Source organism: Physeter macrocephalus, chromosome 11, assembly GCF_002837175.3.
Source record: "Physeter macrocephalus isolate SW-GA chromosome 11, ASM283717v5, whole genome shotgun sequence".
NCBI classification, from domain to species: Eukaryota; Metazoa; Chordata; class Mammalia; order Artiodactyla; family Physeteridae; genus Physeter; species Physeter macrocephalus.
Genome location: NC_041224.1, coordinates 119,983,996 through 120,007,691, shown reverse-complemented (window position 1 = coordinate 120,007,691; position 23,696 = coordinate 119,983,996). Strand labels below are relative to the sequence as shown.

At 37.7% G+C, this 23,696-nt stretch overlaps 1 protein-coding gene across 4 annotated transcripts in view; it reads left to right on the top strand.

Moving 5' to 3' along the window:
• Positions 1 to 23,696, top strand: part of SLC25A21 (solute carrier family 25 member 21) — a 510,053-nt gene that overhangs the window by 332,440 nt on the left and 153,917 nt on the right. For all 4 annotated transcript variants that reach the window (XM_024118460.2, XM_028495733.2, XM_028495735.2 and 1 more), the window contains exon 3: positions 22,461 to 22,544. In XM_024118460.2, the coding sequence (XP_023974228.1) occupies positions 22,461 to 22,544 (84 nt within the window). The remainder of the gene's footprint in view (positions 1 to 22,460; positions 22,545 to 23,696) is intronic.

The following is a 23,696-nucleotide window of genomic DNA, read 5'->3' as shown; positions in this document are numbered from 1 at the left end:
GCTGCATGAGCTGCTTGTAAATTTTGGAGATTAATCCTTTGTCAGTTTCTTCATTTGCAAATATTTTCTCCCATTCTGAGGGATGTCTTTTGGTCTTGTTTATGGTATCCTTTGCTGTGCAAAAGCTTTTAAGTTTCATTAGGTCCCATTTGTTTATTTTTGTTTTAATTTCCATTTCTCTAGGAGGTGGGTCAAAAAGGATCTTGCTGTGATTTATGTCATAGAGTGTTCTGCCTATGTTTTCTCTAAGAGTTTGATAGTGTCTGGCTTTACATTTAGGTCTTTAACCCATTTATTCTTATTTCTAAAGAGGAAGTGTCTGGTCTCTTTTCTAAGATTAGTTCCTCCTGATTCTACTCCTCCTCTAGAATCTACTTTATCCCTCTTTCTTTTGCTTCTTCAGTTTTCCCCTCTAACTACAGATATGCTCATCTCCCCCGTCCTTTTAAAAAAAATTCCTATTGGTTCCTCTTGCTGTTGTCCTCTCTCTCTTTTTCTAAGTTACCAAAACTTTTGACAAAGAATATTGTCTCTGTCTTTTTTTCTCTGCCACCTGCTCATTTCCTTACGCAGTTACTCTGATGCCCACCACAACCATTCTACAGAAGCTGCCTTCTCAAACGTGGCTCTTGTCGTGTTTCACTCCAGCAGAGCTCAAGGGTCAAAGCTTGGATCCCTCCATCTCCATTATATAATGCTTCCGTGTTGGCCCTCTACACACCCGTGTTTAAGAGGTACCTACCCTACTGGTCTGAGAATACATATGAAATGCAACAGGATCATTATGGTCCCAGTTCTAAAGCCTTCAAGCTGGCAAATAAGAATGTGAATTATAGAAACATTATCTACTGCTCACAGACAATATTGTGAACAGAGGCATACTGATACATCATACGTAAACTATCTTGTGCTTTCCCATAAGATTCATGGTTTGAAGCAAGTTGGATTGTAGCAAATACCGATGGATGTCCTCAGCATTCCACATTTTCTCCTCCTGCTGCTTATTAGCAAGTTACAGAAGTAGCCAGTCTCACTTTGGCAGAAGTTGGTCCATTAAATAACAGAACAGCTTCTTAACAAAAGCACTCTTAATTTATGCTAAACACTCCTAAATTTTAACTTCATAGATAACAGGAACCCCATGTTCTGCAGATCTATTATATTTTCTTTTCTCCCAAACATTGTACAATGGAATCGGGATTTGGTCAAATGTAGAGACTGGTTAGATTCGATTTCACCGAAAAGAAGCTGAGTGTCTACTCTGTGAAGATATTTGGTCAGACTCTGGAGGGAGAGGATGCAAAGGTAAATTAAGATGAACTCCCCACCCTCAGGGAGCTTACAGTCAAGTAGTAGAAACAGGACAAGTACCTGGAGACCACAACTGAAGAGAGGAAATAGTGAGTGTTATTCAGAGGAGGCAGGGACCACTCCAAAGGAGGGGGGCCCCCACTCTAACCCTCAGCAGGAGAAGATGGTCCTCTGTGAATGAAGACTGAGAAAAAGCCAACAGATTTGATGTCTATGAACAAACCATACCTGTTATTTAAGAAAGGCTCAAAAAAAAAAAAAAAAGAAAGGCTCTGTTGAGAAAAGGATGCTTTTATCTGAAAAATCAGAAATCTCTCTGAACATGTATTTTCACAAATGCTAACCTATTAAATTTGTATTTAGAAGATAACAGGTCCTTGTGAGTTTGTCAAAATTGAATTGTGTCATTTGTGTTTTCTGGAGAGTGCCTTTCTTGTGGGCTCCTACCTCATGACATTGTGTCCATGTAGAGGCTTTATGACCAAAGAAAGTCTTCTGCAGGGAGTCAGGGGCCCTATGGAGATAAAATGCCTTATGTTTCCCTGCAGGAGGTCTAGCTCTCTCAGGCAAGTGTAATAGCCATTCATGCACTGAGAAGATCTTATCTTGTGTCCTATTGGTTCAGGGTCACTTGCTGGCTCACATTATATTGAAATGTGGACAGAGAGAGGGAGTAATTTGTTAATGTCATGTAGGATGAACTTGGTTAGAAAGGGAAGTGTACCCGCTTTATAATAACACAAGTGTTTCCTTACTAATCCCTTGGCAGGTTCATTATCTGTGCAGCCCCGGGCAATGGTTAGCCTATCGTGAAAGTGAAATTTAACCCTCAGCATGAAATTAATCCTCAAAGACTTATGCCTGCTCAGTCTAAAACTAATACATTCTAAGTGATTTTATAATCCCTGACTCTCTCTTTATTGTGTAGGTGCTAAATTGTTATCAAGATGTTATAGAGCATGCTAGGAAGTTGATTTTTTGTTTACTTGAGAAAACTGGACAAATCTATAAGAACAAGGAGACTGATTTCCGAGTTCAAGGTTGCAGTTGTAAACCTGACATGGTGGGATGGCTATATTTTAAGCACTAATAGAGTTACCATTTGTTGGTGATCATACTCATGTTTGCTTTATGTTTTCCCTAATATGTACAGGAATAAAGAATTAAAAAAATAAAAATCACTTGACAAGGAGACTTTCGTTCAGCTTATTGACATTTGACATGGAAAAACTGGGAAACACCGGGAGAATGCCAAATAAGTGTGAATGGTTCCTTGTGGGGTCAGGAAACCTTTAACAAGTGTTTAAGAGTAAAAGGAAGTAAGACTGTGTCCCTTTTCCTGTTTCACAAGACAGGGCTTTATTCTTAGCCTTTTCGTGTATCTTTCTTTCCAAGGTGTAGGTACAGTTAGGGAGAGAGAGGAAGGAAAGATTAGAACTGAGAAGTGGTGGAAGGGAGCCAATATTTACTGAGAAATATACATACCAAGCATTTTACACACATTGTCTTACTTAATCCTCACTGCAAATGGCAAGGTAGGTATCACTTTTTCAGATAAAGAAACAGAATGTTTTAAATTCCCTGCTGAGGTTTGTACAGTGGGTAAGTGACATTGTCAGGATTTGAATACAGGTCTGTACAACTCCAAAGCCTTTTCTGTTTCTACTGTATCACAGAACCTACGAAAAGATCAAAGATTTGGAAAATCAATGAAAAGATCAAAGATTTGGAAAATCAATGAAAAGATCAAAGATTTGGAAAATCAATGAAACCTTGCCTGATTGAAATTCAGTCTTTTTCCCCCCCAAGTGCAAGAGATCCTTGAAATGTACCTAGTTGCAGTGTAGAATATTAATGTTCCTCTGTGCTAATTTGTGTTTTCTTTTAATGCAACATGATGACTTATTTTTACCATATTTATAGGTTGCTCATAGTTCCATATACTGCATTATTACAAAATTAGTTCATACCTTCACTCAACACTTTAAAAGGTGGTTGTGAGATAAATGCCCAAAAGGCTCAAGTGCGTGAATTCACAGAATTCTTTATTCCTAGATATTTCAAAGAAATCGAGGGTCTCCTGAAATTAGGAACTACATCTGACACGCTATTTTAATCCAGGAAATGCACATTTATTAGAAGCCTACTGTGGCTTCATTATCTACCTCCACAATTTTAAATGATTTTTACATAGGGAAGGTGGACTTTTAAAAGAATTACAGCTGTCGCTGTGTGTATCCTTACTTTGCCAAACCCTTATCGAATTAGTGTTCCAGATATTGGTTCTCTCGTGCCTGGCCTATTTGAACATCCTTTTTTGCTGTTGCTTCCTGTTGGTTGACATTGCCTATCACTCTGCTGTGGAAGGAAATTAAATTGGTCTGGCACAATTTTCCCTTCATAGAGCCAAGTTCAGTGGAAGCCAATGCCCTTTCCTGAGTAGACACAAATCAACTCTTTGATTTACTAATTTACTCCCATCTCAGCTTATTGTTTAGGTACTTACTTCTTTCTGACTCTAAATGTATCTTTGTGTAAACTTCTAGAACATTGCTCCTAAGCTTTCAAAAATCATAAGCTTAGTTCTTAGGAAAAAGTTATTAGCCCTTTCCCATGTACCCATACCTCCTTTAAAAACTCTCTGCCAGGCTCTTTTCTGTGCTGGTTTAACTTTCCATTTACCCAGGAAAACACTGTGCTCACTGCCCCAGAGCTGTCCTTCCTGGCTTCACAAGTTAACTGCTTCAAATAAGTTTTCTCCATTTAACCCCATATTTTCTCCAATCCATCAACTCAATTTGTATAACCTGTCTCCTTTAAGTGTTTATTTATATTCTGTGTGTGTGTATAAAATTTATTTTAATAGTGCTGTATATTTACTTTGAATTCCCTTCTCACTGACTCTGATTTTCAAACTTCCTTGCATCTCACCTTTGTGTTCTTATGGCTGGTATAGTTTGCTATGCACTTTATAGATGGACTGAAAAATTAACTTTGATGGACTTATGTGGAAGTTTTACATTTTAGTGAAATTAGTATTTTTTTCTAATTTTAAGCAAAGCAAAATTATTCAAACTCTGGTAAATGAGTATTTAGTAAAGTTTATAGATTCTGATAAAATGTTCTTTGTTGTTTAATCACACAAAAAGGGGTGGCATCTGCTTTGTTTTCTGAAATTTGTTTCATCATTGTAGAGTGCCACAAGATATTCCTTTGAAGTGATGATTTTCTTAAGGGTAGAAACAGTCATTTATAGTATTAAAAAAAAACTTAAAAAGGCATAAAGCTGAAAATAGGCAGTAAACATTTGTTGTAGATAGATTCTTTTGAATACCCAAGAATGCCTTCCTGTTGGCATTTGTTTATAACTTTATTCTTCTAAAATTACTTCCAAACTGTCAGCCTGCAGAAAAGCATGAAAAGTTGTAATAATCACACTTCATATCTGTTAAGTTAATACAGAATATTATGGAAAATTGTTTTAACTCTTGAAAATCCCTCTACAACTATAAAAGTGCAAATGAGATTGTCCCTGCTGTTTTAGCCAGGCCTGTGAGCCTCAAAGCAATAGGATATTTATAAGAAAATTCCAGACATAGCAGTGCTGCCATGATCCATATGACCCAAACTTTCCAGTTTTCGTCTCTTGTCCTGCCTGAGGAAAAACAAAGAGGCATAAAATTTGAATTGGAAGATCTCAAATCATTGTTATGACTCGTAATGAAGATAAGTGCATTATTTTATAGAGTCAGTCGGTTAATTTGGAAGAAAAAAACACTTTTAATTTTCATTATACTCTGGTGATTTTCAAGTCACTGTCTCTCCATAAATAGCTCCAACTTCTCTCCAGCACTGTCCTGAGAAACTGGCTATTTCTGTTTTTGAGTGAGGGATTTGGTTTTCTTTAAGACCATACTGACAATCCCTTAAGCTTAAAAGATTCTGTTTAATTTTTTATCAAACTAGCAAAGACACAGCTTGAAAATTACTTGAGCATATCTATGTATTGATCTTTCTCAAATTTTATACTTGGAAAAGACTACACTGGTATCTTCAGCTGGGACTCAAATAGCTTGAAGGAAAAGTACATTGTGTGTATTTAAGAGTCTTTTCAATGTTTCTAATTTGGTTTGGAATTTAATTCAGTAGATTCCAGTTTGGATTTCTCAGAAAACATTTTTGCCAGCCTTATAGGCACCGTGGCTTCATTCTAAGGATTGATGCATCTCATGAAGGATTGTTCGAGAAATACCAAAGAGACATCTTTAATCAGTTCAAAACTGGCATAATAAAATTATCTTGTGGTGGAAACTCATTTTACTTTAAACCTAGATAAACAACTGAAGTAAGGAGGGGCTATGTACAACAAGTAATACTAAGCTTATAAGAGGAGAGTTGAATTTAAAATTCAGGATTTTTTCCTAATTTTATACCTACTGTATGTACTAGGGATGTTCCCCCACGAACTCTGATACTGCTACATCTATTTGGGTGCCGCTGTGTGCAAAAGATAAACTAGCATTTTAGCCTTGAATCTTAGCTTTTCAGACAAAGCTTTCTAATAGAAATATAATGTGAGCCATACATATAATTCAAAATTTGCTATTAGCCACATTTTAAAAAGTAAAATGTACATTCTTACTACAATATATTTTATGGGATCCAATGGTTAAAGTGTAGTCCTAGCAAAATGATGAAGTTATGATTAATGGGAAAACATTTTATACTTCTTGAGCTCTTAAATTTAAATCTAAATTAATTAAAATAAAATAAACTCATTTCCTGAGCTGCACTAGCCACATTTCAGCTGCTCAGTAGCTACATGTGACTAGTGACTACCATATTGGACAATGCAGTTTTAAGCCTTTGTGGATTTTATTCAAAATTCTAGTGCTATTTTAATGGTCTTTTTGTATGTAGTTACTGTTTAGAAGAAACATGATAAAACAAAGATAACCTGCTTTCTGTAGATCCACTAGAAATCAGCGTAAATAAAATTCTTTTGTGCTGGACTGACTTCTAAGCACACTTATTTCCCATTATTTTAGTTATACACTGCACGTGTGTACTGGGAGGCTTGTGAGGATGGAGGGATAGAAATTGTGGCCATGTTATCAATCTATGACTTTTAAAACCAGATAAACATCTCCCACTTCGAAACCCATCATGAAATTCTAGTAAATCTAAGCTTTCACTTACATCCCAAGTCATGAAATTGATGACGTAGGATACTGAGGAGGGAATGGTGTGGGTTTTCATATGTATGGTGAAGGGCAGTGGTCATATTCCTTAAGAATATATTAACTTGGAAAAATAACTATCTTGCAATATTAACCTTTTTTCACCTTATATAAGGCATGCAACTTTAAAACTAAGTAGAGTGAAAATACATATTTTCTCCCATTTTGTCTCCTCCCAGAGGAGGAATGTGAGTGCTTTCTAGTTCCCTATTTCCTGAAATAAGAAAAAGGATACAACTGTTATCACCAAAGTCTTACTAGTATCCTAGGATAAAATATTTAGAGAAAAATAAGCCCTTAAAAGGGAATGTATGGATTCTGTACCTGGATATTCACACAATTTTCATAATGCCTCAGGTTACATACTTTATTGAAGCTACCTGTCCCCCCGCCCCACATGTGAGGCACTTTTCACACTGAATGGAAGCGATGAGATGTTTGGTTTAATAATATTAATTTCCCATTCGATTTGGTGCTTGTGTAGCATCTTTTGCTGGGAACTAATGGCAGTAAAAGAACGTGAATGATACCAGAAAAATGTGAAAGAGAAAATTGTGATTCGTTCCTTGGATGCAAATTGTGTATGACACATTCATAGCATATCCAGATTGTTAACAAAGATTTTTTTTTTTTTTGCCCTAAGAAATAACATGGCAATACATGATTCTGTGGTGATTCCTACTTGTTTCTCCCTTTTAGTTTTTATGAACATTTGCATTTTTAAATGTAAAGACTTAGATTCTAAATGGTGTACTAGGAATATGCACTATTCACAGTGTACTATCCTATAAAAAGCAATAATGTGTTCTCTCAGCAGTGAAGCAATCCACAGGGGAAAAAAAATGCAACAACATGTGATGGCAATTGTATAGCTGAAGAGGAGTGAAAAGAAGGGAAGCTGTTACTGGAAGAAATGAAGGTGTACTATTTGGTAGACATGTTTTGAGGTACCTGCAAGTTCCTGCTCTGCAAGTTGCCATCACTCAAAGGCTTTGCTGAAAGGGTGGGCTTGTCGTCCATGTTTGCACAATAACTCCATTCCCTGGACGTGGCTAAGTGAGCCAGGGATAGATAGCTGACTCCCTAGAGAATTTCAATCGTGATGTGATTTTGCAGTGAGAAAACCAACAGGAGACAGAAAGCACTCTCAAATTAGGATAATTTGAAGAGGGTTTATAAATGGATTCATTATAAGAATATGGGCAGGGTGTAAGGAAATTACAAGGAAGAACTCAGGATCCTGGGGCTACCAGCAAAAGGAAGTAAAGCTGCTCCTATGCCTAAGCTCAAAGGTGTGTGTGAAGGTCAAGGTTAGCAAAACTTGAAAGATGAAAGTCACAAAGAAAGGGCTCCTTGAGAGGAGCAGTGAACTTCTGTTGATAGAGAGAAGCCTGAGGAAGCCTCACGGGAAGGAACTGGACAGATAAATATCCCCAATGCATTTTCCTCCCTTCTTCTTATCACCTGCCATAGCTTCTCATTGACCAAATCCAACTGGAAGGCAGAGAACATACTAGTCTTTTGATGTCATCAGTTCAGATCGCCTCTCGGGGCAGCAAACAGTTTGGAGAAGAGTAGAGAGTGGATCTGGAGGAGCAAATGAAAGGTATTTGGCACATGTAGTGGCAGAAAGGAGTAAGTGGTGAGTACTGGTTTTGTGTCATATTACACCAGGGCTGGGGTTGCTCTGTCAGGGTCAGTGCTGTGGAGGAGCAGGAAGCATGAGCTGGTGTACAGAGAGGACATGGAGAGAGACAGAGACACAGTACAGTGTTGATCCTTGGTCAGTTAAGGCAAATCTAGTTGCAGTAACAGATAAACCCCTAAATTTCAGTGGTTTACCCCCAATCAAATATACTCATATAATAGTACAATGTGAGTATTACCAGGTGGTAGGAGGTTCTCCTCAGTGTGTGATTTAGTGATCCGGGCTCCTTCCATCTAGTGGCTCTGCACCCACTAGAGCTTTGGAGTCCTCTGCTTTCTTCTTGCAGGTGATACAGATTTGATGTAAGATGCAGCTAGTCTCTGCTATAAAGGTATCTTGCAAAGTACCTCTCGCAGGAGCAACAAGAGAGAGAATAGAGGAGCCCCACTCACTTCTTTAAGACCTCAGTCTGATATACACTACCAAATGTAAAATAGATGGCTGGTGGGAAGCAGCCGCATAGCACAGGGAGATCAGCTCAGTGCTTTGTGACCACCTAGAGGGGTGGGATAGGGAGGGTGGGAGGCAGACGCAAGAGGGAGGAGATATGGGCATATATGTATATGTATAGTTGATTCACTTTGTTATAAAGCAGAAACTAACACCCCATTGTAAAGCAATTATACTCCAATAAAGATGTATAAAAAACAAACAAAAACAAAGCAAAGTAAAACAACCTCAGTCTGGAAGTAACATACATTACTTTGCTTAGATTCCACGGAAAAGAACTAGTCACATGACCTACACCTGGATGTACAGGGGGCTGGGGATGCACTTACTATCTGGCTGTGTAGGTATCTCCCAGCATCAACTTTACACAAGGAATCACTTCCTCAGCAGTCCCTGGTTGATTCCCATGTCCCAGTCCCAGTTCCCAGGAGACCAGGGGACCTCATTACACCTACTTGTCACACATGATCTCTGTAATAACCACCTCCCCCCCGATATGACACATGTCACATGGCAGTGCTAGCAACCAAAGCCCTCGGTGAAGCCAACATAAAAAAAGGCATCCAGGGGCTTCCCTGGTGGCGCAGTGGTTGAGAATCCGCCTGCCGATGCAGGGGACACGGGTTCGTGCCCCGGTCCGGGAAGATCCCACATGCCGCGGAGCGGCTGGGCCCGTGAGCCATGGCCATTGAGCCTGTGCATCCAGAGCCTGTGCTCCGCAACGGGAGAGGCCACAACAGTGAGAGGCCCGCATACCATAAAAAAAAAAAAAAAGGCATCTGTTTATGCCTTCAAATTTCTAGAATGTTTAAACTTGGGATTTTAAAGAAAATTTTGTTTATCTTATTTGTATATAAAAGTGTGGTATTTTGAATTGTGTACTTGTTTATCTGTATACATGAAAACTTTCAGAAATTGTACAGCTTTTAATTCTCATGATAGTTAGCTGAAACTCAACCTGACACAAGTAGTATTAATATATACATGCATATATATATATATATATATATATTTGAACCAATCTTCATTGCAGAAAGTTCTCTTGGCATCGTATATTTAAAGTTGTGAATATACTCACTTCATCATTGAAAATACTCATTTCTCTCTTTCCTTTATTTCAAAAGTTGTCTGTATTCAAGGGAATGAATAAAACAGGGAATACCTTCCAACTCTTCTATAAATTATTTCAAGATTTCTTTTAATAGACATTTCAAAGTATGGAATTGCAGCTGTCCTGTGATTTCTGCCAGAATTTGACCTAACACACATGAGTAAGAGTTCCAAAAGTATTTGTACTGGGAAGTAGAGTGTTTTACAGTGGTTATTCTCTTTCTTTCTTTCTTTCATCCCCCCTCCCTCCCTCCGTGCCTCCCTCCCTTCCTTTCTTTCTTTCCTCCTCCAAAAGGGCTAGTGTAGTACCACCAGAGCCAACAGAAAGCCACAGTGATTTGGCCAGATTTCTGAAAATATATACATTTTTCAAAAGAAGTTTTCATATTTTCTCAAAGTTTTCAAACTAAACACGCATCTATGAGAATCTAAATAACAGACACTTACCACTAGTCCATAATGCAGAAGTGGAAATCAAACACAAAAATACAAGAAGGGCATTTTATTTCAAGAAACAAATAGAAACTAAATCCACAAAATAAAGAGGGGAACAGAATGAAGAAGGGATCGTTATGGCTGGGGTCAGCTGTGCTATGTGTCCTCATCATCCTCATCATGTTATATTAGTTCTTTTTTTAAATTTATATATATATATATATATATATATATATATTTTTTTTTATATCAGTTCTTGTTTGGCTTCCAGGAGCAATAGGACTCCTTATGAAGCCCTCAAAGTGAAGGAATCCCAGAGAGATAGCCACATGGCAGCAGGGCCATCCCCCCACCAGGAGGAGAGACTGTACCTGCCTGAGGTGCTCTGCCTCACCGTGACCACGGTACCAGGGGAGAGAATACCAAAGGACATTGGAGGCTGCCTGCCCCTTCCTCCTCTCAGGACGACCCATTTTCAAGGAAAGTTCAAACTCAGCCAGAGGCCACTTATCTCAGAAGCTCAGCTCTAGCGCAGAGCTGAGAAACAGAACACATGCAAAAATGGTCTCTGGACAGCCAAATTGCATGGTGTGCAGGGAAGGCTCTGCTGTTCATGGACCTGACTCATAGTCTGGCCCCTCCAGTCCCTACTAAGGGTCATGACCAAGCTGGGTTATCTGGTCCTTAGTTCACTGCCGGGTGTAAGTGATGAATTAAAGGTCATGGGAGGAACGCAGGAGAGAAAAATGGGAGGAGAGAAAAGCAGGGAGAGTGCTTAGGGGCAGACACACTGATGGGCGAGATATGATAGCTCATTGCCTAGCAAGAAAAGATCGAACAAAACCATGTTGGGGAAACCAAGAACTAGAAAAGCACTGTGGGGCCATCAGTGCGGGGACTGGCCTGCCCACGCCTTGCAAGGCCTGATGAGATCACTGTGTAACAGCACAGGAGGGTAGTTCCTAGTCAGAGCGTCCCCACCAACCCCAGGCACTTCAAAAATGCTGTGTCGCATTCCCTGTGTACTGTTCAAGGAAGCAAGCAAGAATACCACAAATTTGAGAAGACTTGCCTGTCATTAATGTTTTAATGCTACATGTCTGTGTCCTATTAGAATGCAAACTTCTGTAAGAGGGTCAGTGTCTAAGTTAAGCAGAGTCTCACACCCAAGTACCCCATACAGAGTAGGTATTCCATAAATGCTAGTTGGCTTGAATTCTCTGTGAATTTCACTGTTTCAGAACACTTTTGCTCTTTTATACTCAGTGTTAACATATTACTTGTGAAGGGAGGGACTAAAACTCCAAATGTTTAAGTCTAATCTTCACACTTAGAATTCATGATGATTAAATGAATGAGAGTGATTGGAGTTTCATTGGAGACCACCAGAGCTCACCCTAGCAAAAGTTTGAAGGAGGGGTTTTAAACTCATGTATTTACTCTAGGTTTCTCGCTTGGGTGTCATTTTATACGAATGTCATGTTTAGTCTAAGATTTTAGGGAGCCTAGGTTAACCAAGATATCAGATTATCTGTATCTTAAATTGTAGAACAGAGAGCTATTATTTAAAAAACTAATTGTTTTAAAATGCAAAGTTAACATTTATGTGAAAGCTGCTAGTTGGAATTAGATGAGCATTTTATAAAATTAAATGACTTGAACTGTCTTGAAGTGCTTTGTTACCTGCCAAAGTACCCATCTATAATTCAGCCAAAAACATTAGTTGTCTTTTATTAAACATTTGGTTAATTAGTGAAGCATAGATTCCTATACAAGTTCTGTGGACAAGTTAGGCCTGCTCCTGGGTGGGAATAATTCATGCATCTTTTCTGTTGCCAGTGTCCTAAGTGATTTTTAATTATTTTTAGCATGTTACTTGATGATAATAATGAAACCACACCCTTCCACTGGGGCTGTCTCGAGTGTGGGTTCATGACATAATGGTATAGTCATCATTAAAAGTATTTAGTTGAGAGAAAGAGAGAGCGAGCAAAAGAATTTACAGAATTATTAGATGGTGGCCTTGACAGTGTTCCCCAGGCACACAGCAGGCACTTAAAACACTTGGAATATGGAATAACGCAGATGTAGAGAACGGACTTGAGGGCACGGGGTGGGGGTCGGGGTGGGAGGGGAAGCTGGGATGAAGTGAGAGAGTAACACTGACGTATATACACTACCAAATGTACAATGGATGGCTAGTGGGAAGCTGCTGCATAGCACAGGGAGATGAGCTCGATGCTTTATGATGGTCCTATCACAAAGGGGTGGGATAGGGAGGGTGGGAGAGAGGCTCAAGAGGGAGGGGATATGGGGATATATCTATATACATAGCTGATTCACTTTGTTGTACAGCAGAAACTAACACAACACTGTAAAGCAATTATACTCCAACAAAGATGTGGAAAAAAAAAAAAAAAAACCTCTCAGAAATAAATCCCACAGAATAGATGCTAGGTAAATACAGAAATGTGGTTTTTGGGTCCAGAATGTATCAATCCAACTGTCTACAATGAGAGAGCTGAAAGGAATCACATGATGTCTTTTGCTCTTCAAAAAACATTTCATCTAAATTCTACCAAAGATGTCCTGCCCACCTTCCCCATGCAGAGATCTCTCTCCATCCATAGTATATACACCGACAGGGAGAGATCAAATTAAATGAACACAATTGCCGTTCATTTGGCGATGTGTAAGTAACATTAGTCCCTTTTTAACAAATGAAAAAGCTTGACTTCAGAATAGTGATTTTACTGGTCCTTCACTGAACTCGAGAGGCAAATTTCTCGTACAACTGGGAGACTTCAGGGAAACCTACTCCCTCCAGTCTGCTGCCTTTCTAGCTCCAAGCTGCTACTTTTTCTTTTTTAAGTGATTTTGACCCTAGAAATAAAAGGAACTGTTAAACTAAGGGGTACCTTGAGATGAGATGAAAAATGTAAAAATGCAATCTAAGTTAAAAGTGATTTACAAATAAGCAGGATTATTACCATTTTGGGGTCATTTTCAGGTCCTGTCCACCTATGAAATGCTTTTGAAAACTGTGTTCTCAGTAATTCACCCAAATCTTGGTAACATATGAGGTCAATCTTGGAATAAAAAAATAAACTTCCCTTGAAATTTTCCTCAACTCTGATAAGCATAAGCATGTTTACTTCCTTAATAGCCAAGTTTATTATCTCCATTCTTCAGATTTCTTTCTAGAATAAGCATTTATGTTTATGAATACAAAGAAACCACCCACTCTTTTCATCTTTCTTTCTTTGACATTATTGAAAAGCGTCCTTTCTTATCAGTACTAAATAAACTATAAAATAGGCATATTTGATCAGTTAAAATAAGATGGATTGTATACATTAGGTCTCCAGAGACTCTGTCTTGCCTGACATTCCCCCTCACTGAGACCCAGGCTTATGGTCTCGAGTGCATAATTAATTTTTGTCAAGTGGCTCAGTTCCCAGGGCAAGTAAGATTCGGGTAGATTTGACTGCTTTTGAATCCCCTGTTCTGGACATCTTTTATGGAGACAAGAAACCAAGAATTTGAGTCTCATCCAGAGCAATGAGCTGAGGTTCAACAGGTAAGAATGATGCCGTATGGTCCTCTGTCATGAGATAGTAGGTGCTATTGGTGAACGTTAGGGAAAGTTGTGAACCCAAGTTAGTGGGGGCAGGAAAGGGAGGATCAGAGAGAGAAAGAACATAGCTAACTTTTTTTTAGGGGGGTTAAATTTTGAAAAAATGTGATTATTTTGGGAATATGGGAAAACTATGATACTTGTCATGACTGTGGTTATTTTAATATTTGATTGCTGAAGTTGATTTAGCCCTCTCTATTTTCATCACCTTGGTAATGGGATTTATTTCCAATCTGTGATCCATCCTTCCCTCATTTCCCAAGTATGAGTTGGATTCATGCTAATCAACCATTCTAATGGCCAGCCTAGGTTAGTGTACTTGGGAAAATGTAGATGGGTGTATCGGGGTGGGAGGTCATTTGTTGGCATTAAATGTGAATTTTAATTAAATGTAGGCATACATACACACATATGTATTTTCAAAGATTGTCAGCACTATAATCTGATATTAAGCTTAGTTATATAACGTGACTGGTATTTTACAAAGCAAAATGACTGAAAGACATGCTAGTCAAGCTTTTGTTTAATTGAGACCAGTTTATGCTTGGAACATTTTAATCATACAGCTGTCAGTTAACCTGTTTTATTGCTTGTGGTTTAACATTATTAGATTTAGGTTGTTATATCTAATGATCATTTGTCTCTGACTTGTTAACTAGCATATCGTCATTAAAATAAATTGTAGAATTATATTGTCAGTGTACTTAGTTATTATCCCTTAAGTAATATAAACAACTGGAAGAACTTGTGCCAGATGGTAGCATAAACTCTCTTATCATGATTCATTTTACAATGTCAAATTTTACCCAGGTTCTAAATACTAGGAATACTATATGTCTTATAATTGTGTTAAGATGTGCAAAACTAGATCTATTTCATCACACTTTTCAGGACAAGTAGGTAAATGTTTATTGTAACAAAATTTGTGGTTAGCAAAATGATGAACCATTTACAGGATATTTAAGTGTACTGTTAAAGTGTGAACTGTAAAATGTACAGTCACAGACTATCAGGTTTTAAATCTTCTTGGCTTGTGAAATGAGACTGCAATTAGATGTGTCTAGGATCACAGGAAATTACCAAAAGTATAATCAGGCTATCTGGGTTGATCTGATAGTTCAGAGAGATAATATTTTTGAGTCTCTGTTCAAAAATGTGTTCGAAATTACATGGCACAGAAGATTTCCCTTGCTTTTGTGGCCTTGCCAAGATGTTATTACCTTATCTGTAGTAATTATCTAGGCTGACTGAGCACTCCAGGTTACATATTTCTTCAAATTATAAACTGTTCTATAATAACATAGAGAAATTTATTGGTCTTCTTTACAACATCATAAACATTAAGCCAAAGCATAGCCCAGCCCACCTACTCCTAGTAAAGACATTCAGACTTTTAAACAGATAAAGAGCATCTTATCTTAATTTTTACCAGGTAAGGGTACCTATTTCTTTTATAAAGAGACTCTGTCCTAGGGAAATGACTCAGCAACAATCAGGAAAAGTATATTTCTTTTCCATGAATTTTCAGAATAATTTGATGAGTAGCCAAATATGTGAGTACAGCTTTTGAACTTCAGTCAGTGATCACTGCTGAGGCAGAGCCAAACTCATGACCCTTGTGGATTTGTTAACATTATTTTAGGGTGTTAATTGATGCCAGGCCTAGACTGTGAACCCAACAAGCAAAGGCAATGCTTAGATTGCAGATAAACTAAATTCCTAGAATCTCTATTTAATACTTGTGTTCTGCCTTATTTTATAATTAATTACTAACATTTCCCTGCCCCCCACCTGTTTGTTCCATTCGTGGTCTATTCATTGTTGGGTCTCCAGAACTCTTAACCTTGCCCCTTGTGCAGATGGGTATCTCAGGAAATGTTGAGACAGAAATCTGCATCTAGAACTGTAAACCACACCTTTCCAACATGATTAAAGGACTCTTGTGCTTCTCATGGCTAAGGCAACGTTATATGGATTTTTGTTATATTTAATCTGGAGTAAAACAAAATACCCATAGCTAAGATTTTTTTTTTTAAATTACCATTCACAATCACCAGGGACTTAAAATTAGAACAAGTAAGCTATGGATATAGAGAAATGTTAGGAGAAAACCTTTCTCCCCAGCACCTGCTAAAGAAAACCGATAGAATCATCTCCCAGATCAGTAGTGTCAACTCCCCACCATCCGATGCTGTCTTTCTACAAGGATGACAAATGCAAAGTCTCCTTCCCCCTTCAGTTCAGTGGTTAGCCTTTCATGGGAAGGGGGTATTTCTTCTCTTGGGGCAGCCTCAGTATAGGTGATTTTTCAGAGTACAAGAAACAAATATACATGATGGGAATTTTTCTAAAGATGTGCTTTCTAGGGCCTTTTTCCAAAGTTTGTAACATAGGCACGTACACCTAAATTTCAAAGGCTCAAACGTGTCTTTGCATGTTCAATGACTTTGCCCGTGCTCAACGAACCAGTGAGCAAGCAAAAATACTCTGTAGGAGCAACATCTTATTTCAGTAATAGGCTAAATACAGTGAATTAAAATCTTTATTTAATCTTCCTACAGTTATCCTTTTAATGTGTTCTGTAATTGCAAACCTTTAGTCTGTTAATCTCTGATTCATTGGTGGGTTTCTTAAGTGTTTATTAAGGAGCACGCGTAACATTCTGGTAATTACTAATAATCTTTGTTCATAGTACATTTACAAAGATCTCTGCAGGGAGTTTCATTAGGCTCATCACCACTTATTGTCAGTGTACAATTTTTATTAACGGTCTCCCACCCTTATAAAATATGGAATTTGGAGCTTTACAAAACACAATGAAATGTCTCTTCAAGAGAAGAGACATTTGTTATGGCTAACAAACTCAAATATTAAGTCAGTGTGTCACCGTCCCTTCAAAATCAAAGTGTCCTCTAATGTCTGTGGTGCCATTTTACCACTGAGGAGAAAGGCAAAGAGGGGTTAAATTACAGTTGTCACCAGTTTACACTATTTATCGGTGACAGCACTGGAGCTGAAACTGGTGGCTCCTACGCAGTGTCTCAGTTTCCCAAGTGCCTCACCTCCTTTGACACAAAGGTATAATTTTTATGTAGCAGTGCATTATGGTAGCATAAAATTCCACTCAGGAAAAAAAGAACCACTGAGGGCTGTCTCTGGTGGTAAAGGTACCCCTGCATCCCCACCCTAAACAAAACCAGACCTTCGTGCCACCTTCTTGAGAGCTGAAATCCCTTTAACAGGGGACAAGTTCTGGAAGACAGCATATCAAATTAAAAGCCACGATAAGGATAAATGATTGGTGTGAATGCTTTTCTGAGAGCAGGGTTGAATAGGGGAAGGTAAGAGAGAGCATGAGAATATTCTTGGACTTGAAAATGATTGGAGATGATGCTAGAAATAAAACCCGCCTATCTCACTGCTTTGCTTAGGATTGGTGGCAATGCCAAAGGGATGGGTTAGGATGGCTTTTGCCCCTATTCCCAAATCTCCATCAGTTCCTAACCCTAAAGCACCGCAAATAATCATATGATCTAACTAAGAAGCAGAGCATGTGCTATGCAAATATAGCTTCAGGACAAATCTTATCACTTACCCCAGTCGGACTCTTTGCAACTCAATTGCTGCCCTTCATATAAATATATAGATTACATATACATATACATGTATACATACGTGCATGTGTGTGTGTGTGTGCCCTAAAGCCTCCACTTCCCAGTATAGACTCCATCAGCCAACAGTAGATGAAGATGATAGATGTAAAATTTACTTTGGAAAATAAAGGCATTGCATAAATGTGAGATTTAGGAATTTTCAAACAACCTCATTCTACAGCTTTTAAGGCCGTAATAAAGTCATTGTATTTCTCAACATGTATCATTCTTATGATATCTTAGGAAGTGCTCAGACAAGCTGAATGCCTAAAGTGACATTTCTAACAGTGCTAAGAGTCAACAACAGACTTTGGTATCACTGACTAAGCACACAATCAAGTCAGAGGAAATAGTGCAGTAATGGTTCTTGACCAATTTAAAGAAAAATATTTCAGTGAGTGAGAACATTCTTTTGCTTTTAAAAATATGCTTGCACATTTGCTCATGAACATTGAGCAGCTCTTCCTTGCCCTGTCGTAACCTCAATAACTTTATGGTGTTGTGAATGGTAGGGCTGTTCCCTCCCAATTTTAAGAGTGTTTAGTACCAGGCTCCCTGGCTCCATGGCAGATGGGACCACTGGCTGCTGGGCAATGGAGCGTAGGGTTTGAGCCACACTCCTTTCCCTGTGTTTCTTTCTGACCTGATATTAGGCACTGAATATTTCTTAAGTATTACTCCATTGTCCAATTTGCCCATTTGGCAGCAAGTTTTCATTCTAATAAAAGAAGTTCCTCAGATGGAGATTCCAGATGTGGCTAAACTGCTTTTATTAGGACAATGGGAAAGTCCAATCTTTTCTTCTAGATATCTTGATTGTATTTAGAGTAGTGTGGCTTTGCCTTTGTAATTTTACAAAGAGTTCTATTACGTAACTGGAAAATTGTCTCCTCGAGCATAGAGAGAATTTGTTAGCACAGAACGCAGCTTGGAAAATGCTGATGTAAAGCCTCAATTCGAGAGAAACCTTTTAAGTTGCTGAAATGTAATGGAGATGAAGAAGGAAATTGCTGTTTTACATGATTGACCAAAATGCACTGTAATTATATCAACTTGAAACAGATTCCTTAGAAGAACTGATAACTCTGTGATCAGAGTAAGTCATGTGTAGTGGAACTAAATACAGCATGGACTTTCTCTGCAGAGGGCAGACACGCCGTAAGTGAGATGTGCAGTAGAAGAGACAGCTGTACTTGCCTTAGCCTGTTTAATGGGACCTCTAGCTGCTTTAGGATAGTAAGGAATGGTGGGAGGCTTTACAGAGGAATTAGTATGTACCATGCCTGCCCATCCTTTTGCATTGCTCTGCAACACAGCTTGTGGACTCTCCTCGTGTGATGCTATTTGATGTTGCCGCTCCTGTTTGTAATGAACACAGCATCACTCATCAAGACAGTCAGCTTCTAAATGGAACACTCCTCAAAGATCCACTGACTGTCCTTGCTGTCTGTTTTAAAGTGGGAGGGTAAAGTTTAATCACAGATATTTAGCCCAAATATATCCTTCCCATTTTCCCTCTTCCCTCTAATGTCACTGCATAATATTGATACTATTTTCTGTCAGCCATAGATAAGATCATCTCCAGTAAAAGTAATACTAGTGTTTATTCAGTGCCAGTAAAACTCATTGGCTGACATGTGATACTCTGAAATACTATTCCTAAACATTATTCCTTGCATATGGTAATCATCTATTTGTACATCTCCTTCACATAACTATAAGCTTCTAAAGGGCAGGATTATATCTTATTTCTTCGTAATGCCCCAAATAGTGGAGTACCTAATACATAGTAAGTATTCAAGAACTCATTAACTGAGAATAGTGGATTGGAAATATTATCATCTGTTGGATTCTGAAAAAGGAAAGAAATTGCAACTAATGAGTGAAGTGCCTAGACTTCCAATAGCCAAGTTAGATAACTAGTTAATTAAGAAATAGTTGTACTCCGTATTCATTTTTGTGTAAGCTGACAGAGGACCCACCTTGGTATTACTGAAACATGCAGACATCATAGACAAAGCTGATGTCTCTAACCCCATCAATAAAAGAGGAGCTAAGGTCAATTTTCTTGCCATTAGGATTCACTTGCTTTGGTCCCTCTGGTGACTCACAGTTCCTTCTAGGACCGGGTCACATGACTGTGAGATGGCCACAGAGTTATCTGAAATGCTCCGCTGAGGAGCAGGAAAAGGCCAAACGCTCTATATTGGTCATTGACTTTATCTCATAAACACCCTTCTCTAACCCGCTCAGGTCTCCATCCACCCTGAGCAGCTGAATGCCACCAGCAGGGTGGTTACAAGTGGCTGTAACATCCATCCTGAACGAAACACTGGAGGTTGTCATGGTGGGAGATCTTTCCTTTCACTTCTATTAAAAGGACATCTTTCCCTCTCTCAATTCCCCACCTGAAATGCTTCCTCCTGGCTTACTCTTTTTGCCTCTCTGAATCCTATAGGACCAGCTTAAATCCCTTCTCCTTCCTGAGATCCTTCCTGATCCTCTGCAAAAAGCAGTAATTGCTCCCTCTGATGAACACCTGGGCAACTTGTGCTGATGCTACTTGACATTTTGGATATTTTCTCTTTTATTGTAAAAATTTTTTTCTCATTTATTTATTGTGTTTCTTGAGAGTGGGGCTAATGCCCTGGGTTTTTGTAAAACCTATAGCATCTTATTTCATATGGCAAATATTTTAAAAATACTTGGTAATTTGGGAGAAAAGCAGCCAGAAAGGAATTTGACAGAGGGAAATGAACTTAATGAAAATTATTACAGATATTATGAGAAAAATCTATAAGCATGTAATGTTTTTATAATATAAAAAACTATTTTAAGTTATTCTCTTGAAAGTTAGACATAAGAAATTTTTCATACTCAACAATGAATGTAGGTAACAAATATGCCAATGCAGAGATGGAGATTCTTTTTTGAATTAGAATCAAAGTCGTATTTTGGAAATCGCTCTCTATGTTCCAAAATTATTTGTTGTATAAACTTACCTGTAGTTATTCCATTGTACTATTTTGTGTTTAGCATTAGTTAATTCATTTGTATCCCAAGTCCCAGATTATCTCATCTACATACAGTAGTCCAGAAATACCAAACGTGGTCCACCTACCTGACCATCAAATCATGTTCTCGATTCTAGACAGAACTGCTTACTGAGTCTTCTAGGCCAGTGGTTATACACACACCAAATGCACCTCTGGATCCAGAACAGTTTAAATGAGTTAGTTGTAATGCTTCATGATCTTCTGATAAGCTCCATGCAATTTAAATTTTAGGGATATAGTTCTTGCCTAGAAACTAACCTCCTAAAAATGATCATGCCACTAGAGATGTAAGTTTGACAAGCAAAAACATTATGAATATTTATGACATTTTAAACTTTGGCAATAGTAAGTCTAGGGCAGTGGAATATTACTTGCTGGGTTGATGAGGATCAAGAGAGGATCATGTTGAATGTATCATTAAAAACACCCATTGATTTAAAGAGAAAAACGATCACCCAGCAAGCACACCTCTTTTATTACATTTCTGTTTCCTCCATTCATATTCTGGCATCATTATCTTCACCCAGACTATCATAATTGCCTTCATCATTATTCTGCCCTCCATACTCCCATTCTAATCCACCCAATCAGACAATAAATATTTTATTAGGAATTTGTATGTTTCAAGTACTCTACTGGAAGAATCAACTCCTTCATCTCAGGACGGCTACTCTCCTGCACAATCATGTTCAGCACCTCTCCACTTTACAAAGTCAAATGTAATCCAGCCTCACTTTCCAGTCTTATAGTCTTCTTATTTTGTTCATATGCCCAATCACTTCAATCAAAACAAAATATTCACACGTCTCTGTGATATATGTGTTAGTTTTCAGCATAATTCCCTGGGGCCTAGAACTATAAAATAAATCATTCTCAGAATTAGAAGTTGTGTTCATGTCATAAATCTAACGATCTGAGAAAAGCATCTCTAAGATGCTAAGGAAGAAGGGGCTTAACTTAGAATTGGGACAAGAAGGTTAAACACAAGGAGTAGGCAGCCTAAAGAAAACCGAAAATGGAGAACTGGGGTGTAGGGAAATGACAATACTTGTCATAAATCTCATTAGAAACAAACCCCAGGGTAAGATACAAAATACAAGATCCTCATACTGAGAACTTCCACATTTTGAAGGTTAGAGTTCTGAGATTCATGATCATACCAAAAAAGAAGAAGAAAAAAAAGAATTTGGCTTTCTAAAATGGGATACATTTTTATTGGGCACAAACTACAAGCAGAGCACTGTGCTTCTGTGAAGGTCCAGGTAACCTGAACTACCCCTAGTGACCAACTCTGCTCTATCATGAAGTACTGATAATAAATTGTATCACGGTACAACCCGAATTCTTGCTCTAAACGCAGGCTCCTCTCTGCCAGAATGAATTCCAAATTCATAATCAGGATCAAAGTTAGGCCATATTAGCTGCTCTGTATTTTTAAACTTTGTATTAAATTACCATCAAAGAGCACTAATTAAGATAAGAAATAGAGCTACTTATTTGTTTCATATGCATCTTCAGATTTCTGAATTATGCATTAAAACAATCTATGACATCTGTGTGTGCTTTTCGCAAGAGAAAAAAGCATAAATGCCTCAGGGTGCATCTGCCTGCTAAGAAACAGATGAAAAAAACTCTTTCTGCAGTTCTATTAAAGTACAGAGAAATATCATAATTTTAAAGGCTACAAAAATAAGGTAAAGATTATACGAGACAAATAAATCAGTAAAATCTGTGGCAAAACCCAGAATATTTTAGATTAATCTGAAAAGGCTGAGTCTCCTAAGACTTTGAAAAATGAGAAAAGCCATTTGGCAAAATCCTTAACTTGGATTTTTTTTGTTTGTTTGACTTTGTTTCTAGGTTCCAGATTCAGAGATGTGCAACTGATCCAAACAGTTACAAAAGCTTAGGAGACAGCTTTCGAATGATTTTCCGCACAGAAGGGTATGTATGGTTCTTTATATATAGTCTCTATGTTGATGTGGGCATTTTAATATATTACTACATAACATGTTTTCTTATTTTGAATGATTTCTTTTCCTAGTCTTAGTAGGGAAAAATATTTAAAAGGGTGTCTTCCTATTTTTGTGTGTGTTTTTCCTGATAATACGGTTGAAAATTAAATATGTATATGATAGAAACTACCACAAAAAGTATGTTAATAATATCCTTTATTAATAATAGTTTGATGACTAGAGGACAATTTTTATTTTGTGCTACTGAGGCTTTTTAAAGTTCTTATAACTGGGGATATCTAAATGTGATAGTTCTTTATTTTGATTCTTAAATATAGCGCCCAAATGTGTTCCTTGTTTGCATTCTGGTTTATGAATATTCAGTCAAAACATATCTTTATCAAAACTTGATGTGTCAAGTTCATCATCCTATCTTTTAGATGATCAGATAAATAGAATATTTTTGTTACATAAACTAAAATTGTCTTTGATGTATAGATTCAGTTAAAGCCTCTATCGAGCATAATTTTCCAAAGGATATTAGATGTGCTTTTTGAAGTTGTTTTCATAAGAGAATTGGTTGAAAATAATAATTATACCAAAAAGATAACAGTAATAATAACAACTAGTACATGTTTAGCCTCTACTATGTACTAGGAATTCTCCATATAACTCTTTGAGGTAGGTTCTGTTAGGATCCATTCCAGTTGGACAGATGAAGAAACCAAGACTCAGAAAAGTTAGTAATTTTCACATATCTGGTAAATCTTGAAGCTGGGACTCAAATCCAGTGAGCTTGACCCCAAAGCCCATGCTCCTAACCTCTGTAGTTCACTACCTCTCTTAGCAGATTATACTGGGACTACTATTTTGCTAATTAAACATATGTCATTGATGCCGTTCCATGCCAATAGATTCTTTTTAACAACAGCATAGTAATTTATTTATCTACATAACTGCAGTTTATTAAATTAATCCCTTTGGTGGCCCATTAGGTTGTTTCCATATTTTCACTATTATAAACAATAGTACAGTATATATTCTCATACTATTTTTTTGCATTTATGTGTGTATGTGTATATATATATAATATATTTCTATTTTTAAAAGTTGCTAGCAATGGACTTATAAGATCAAATGA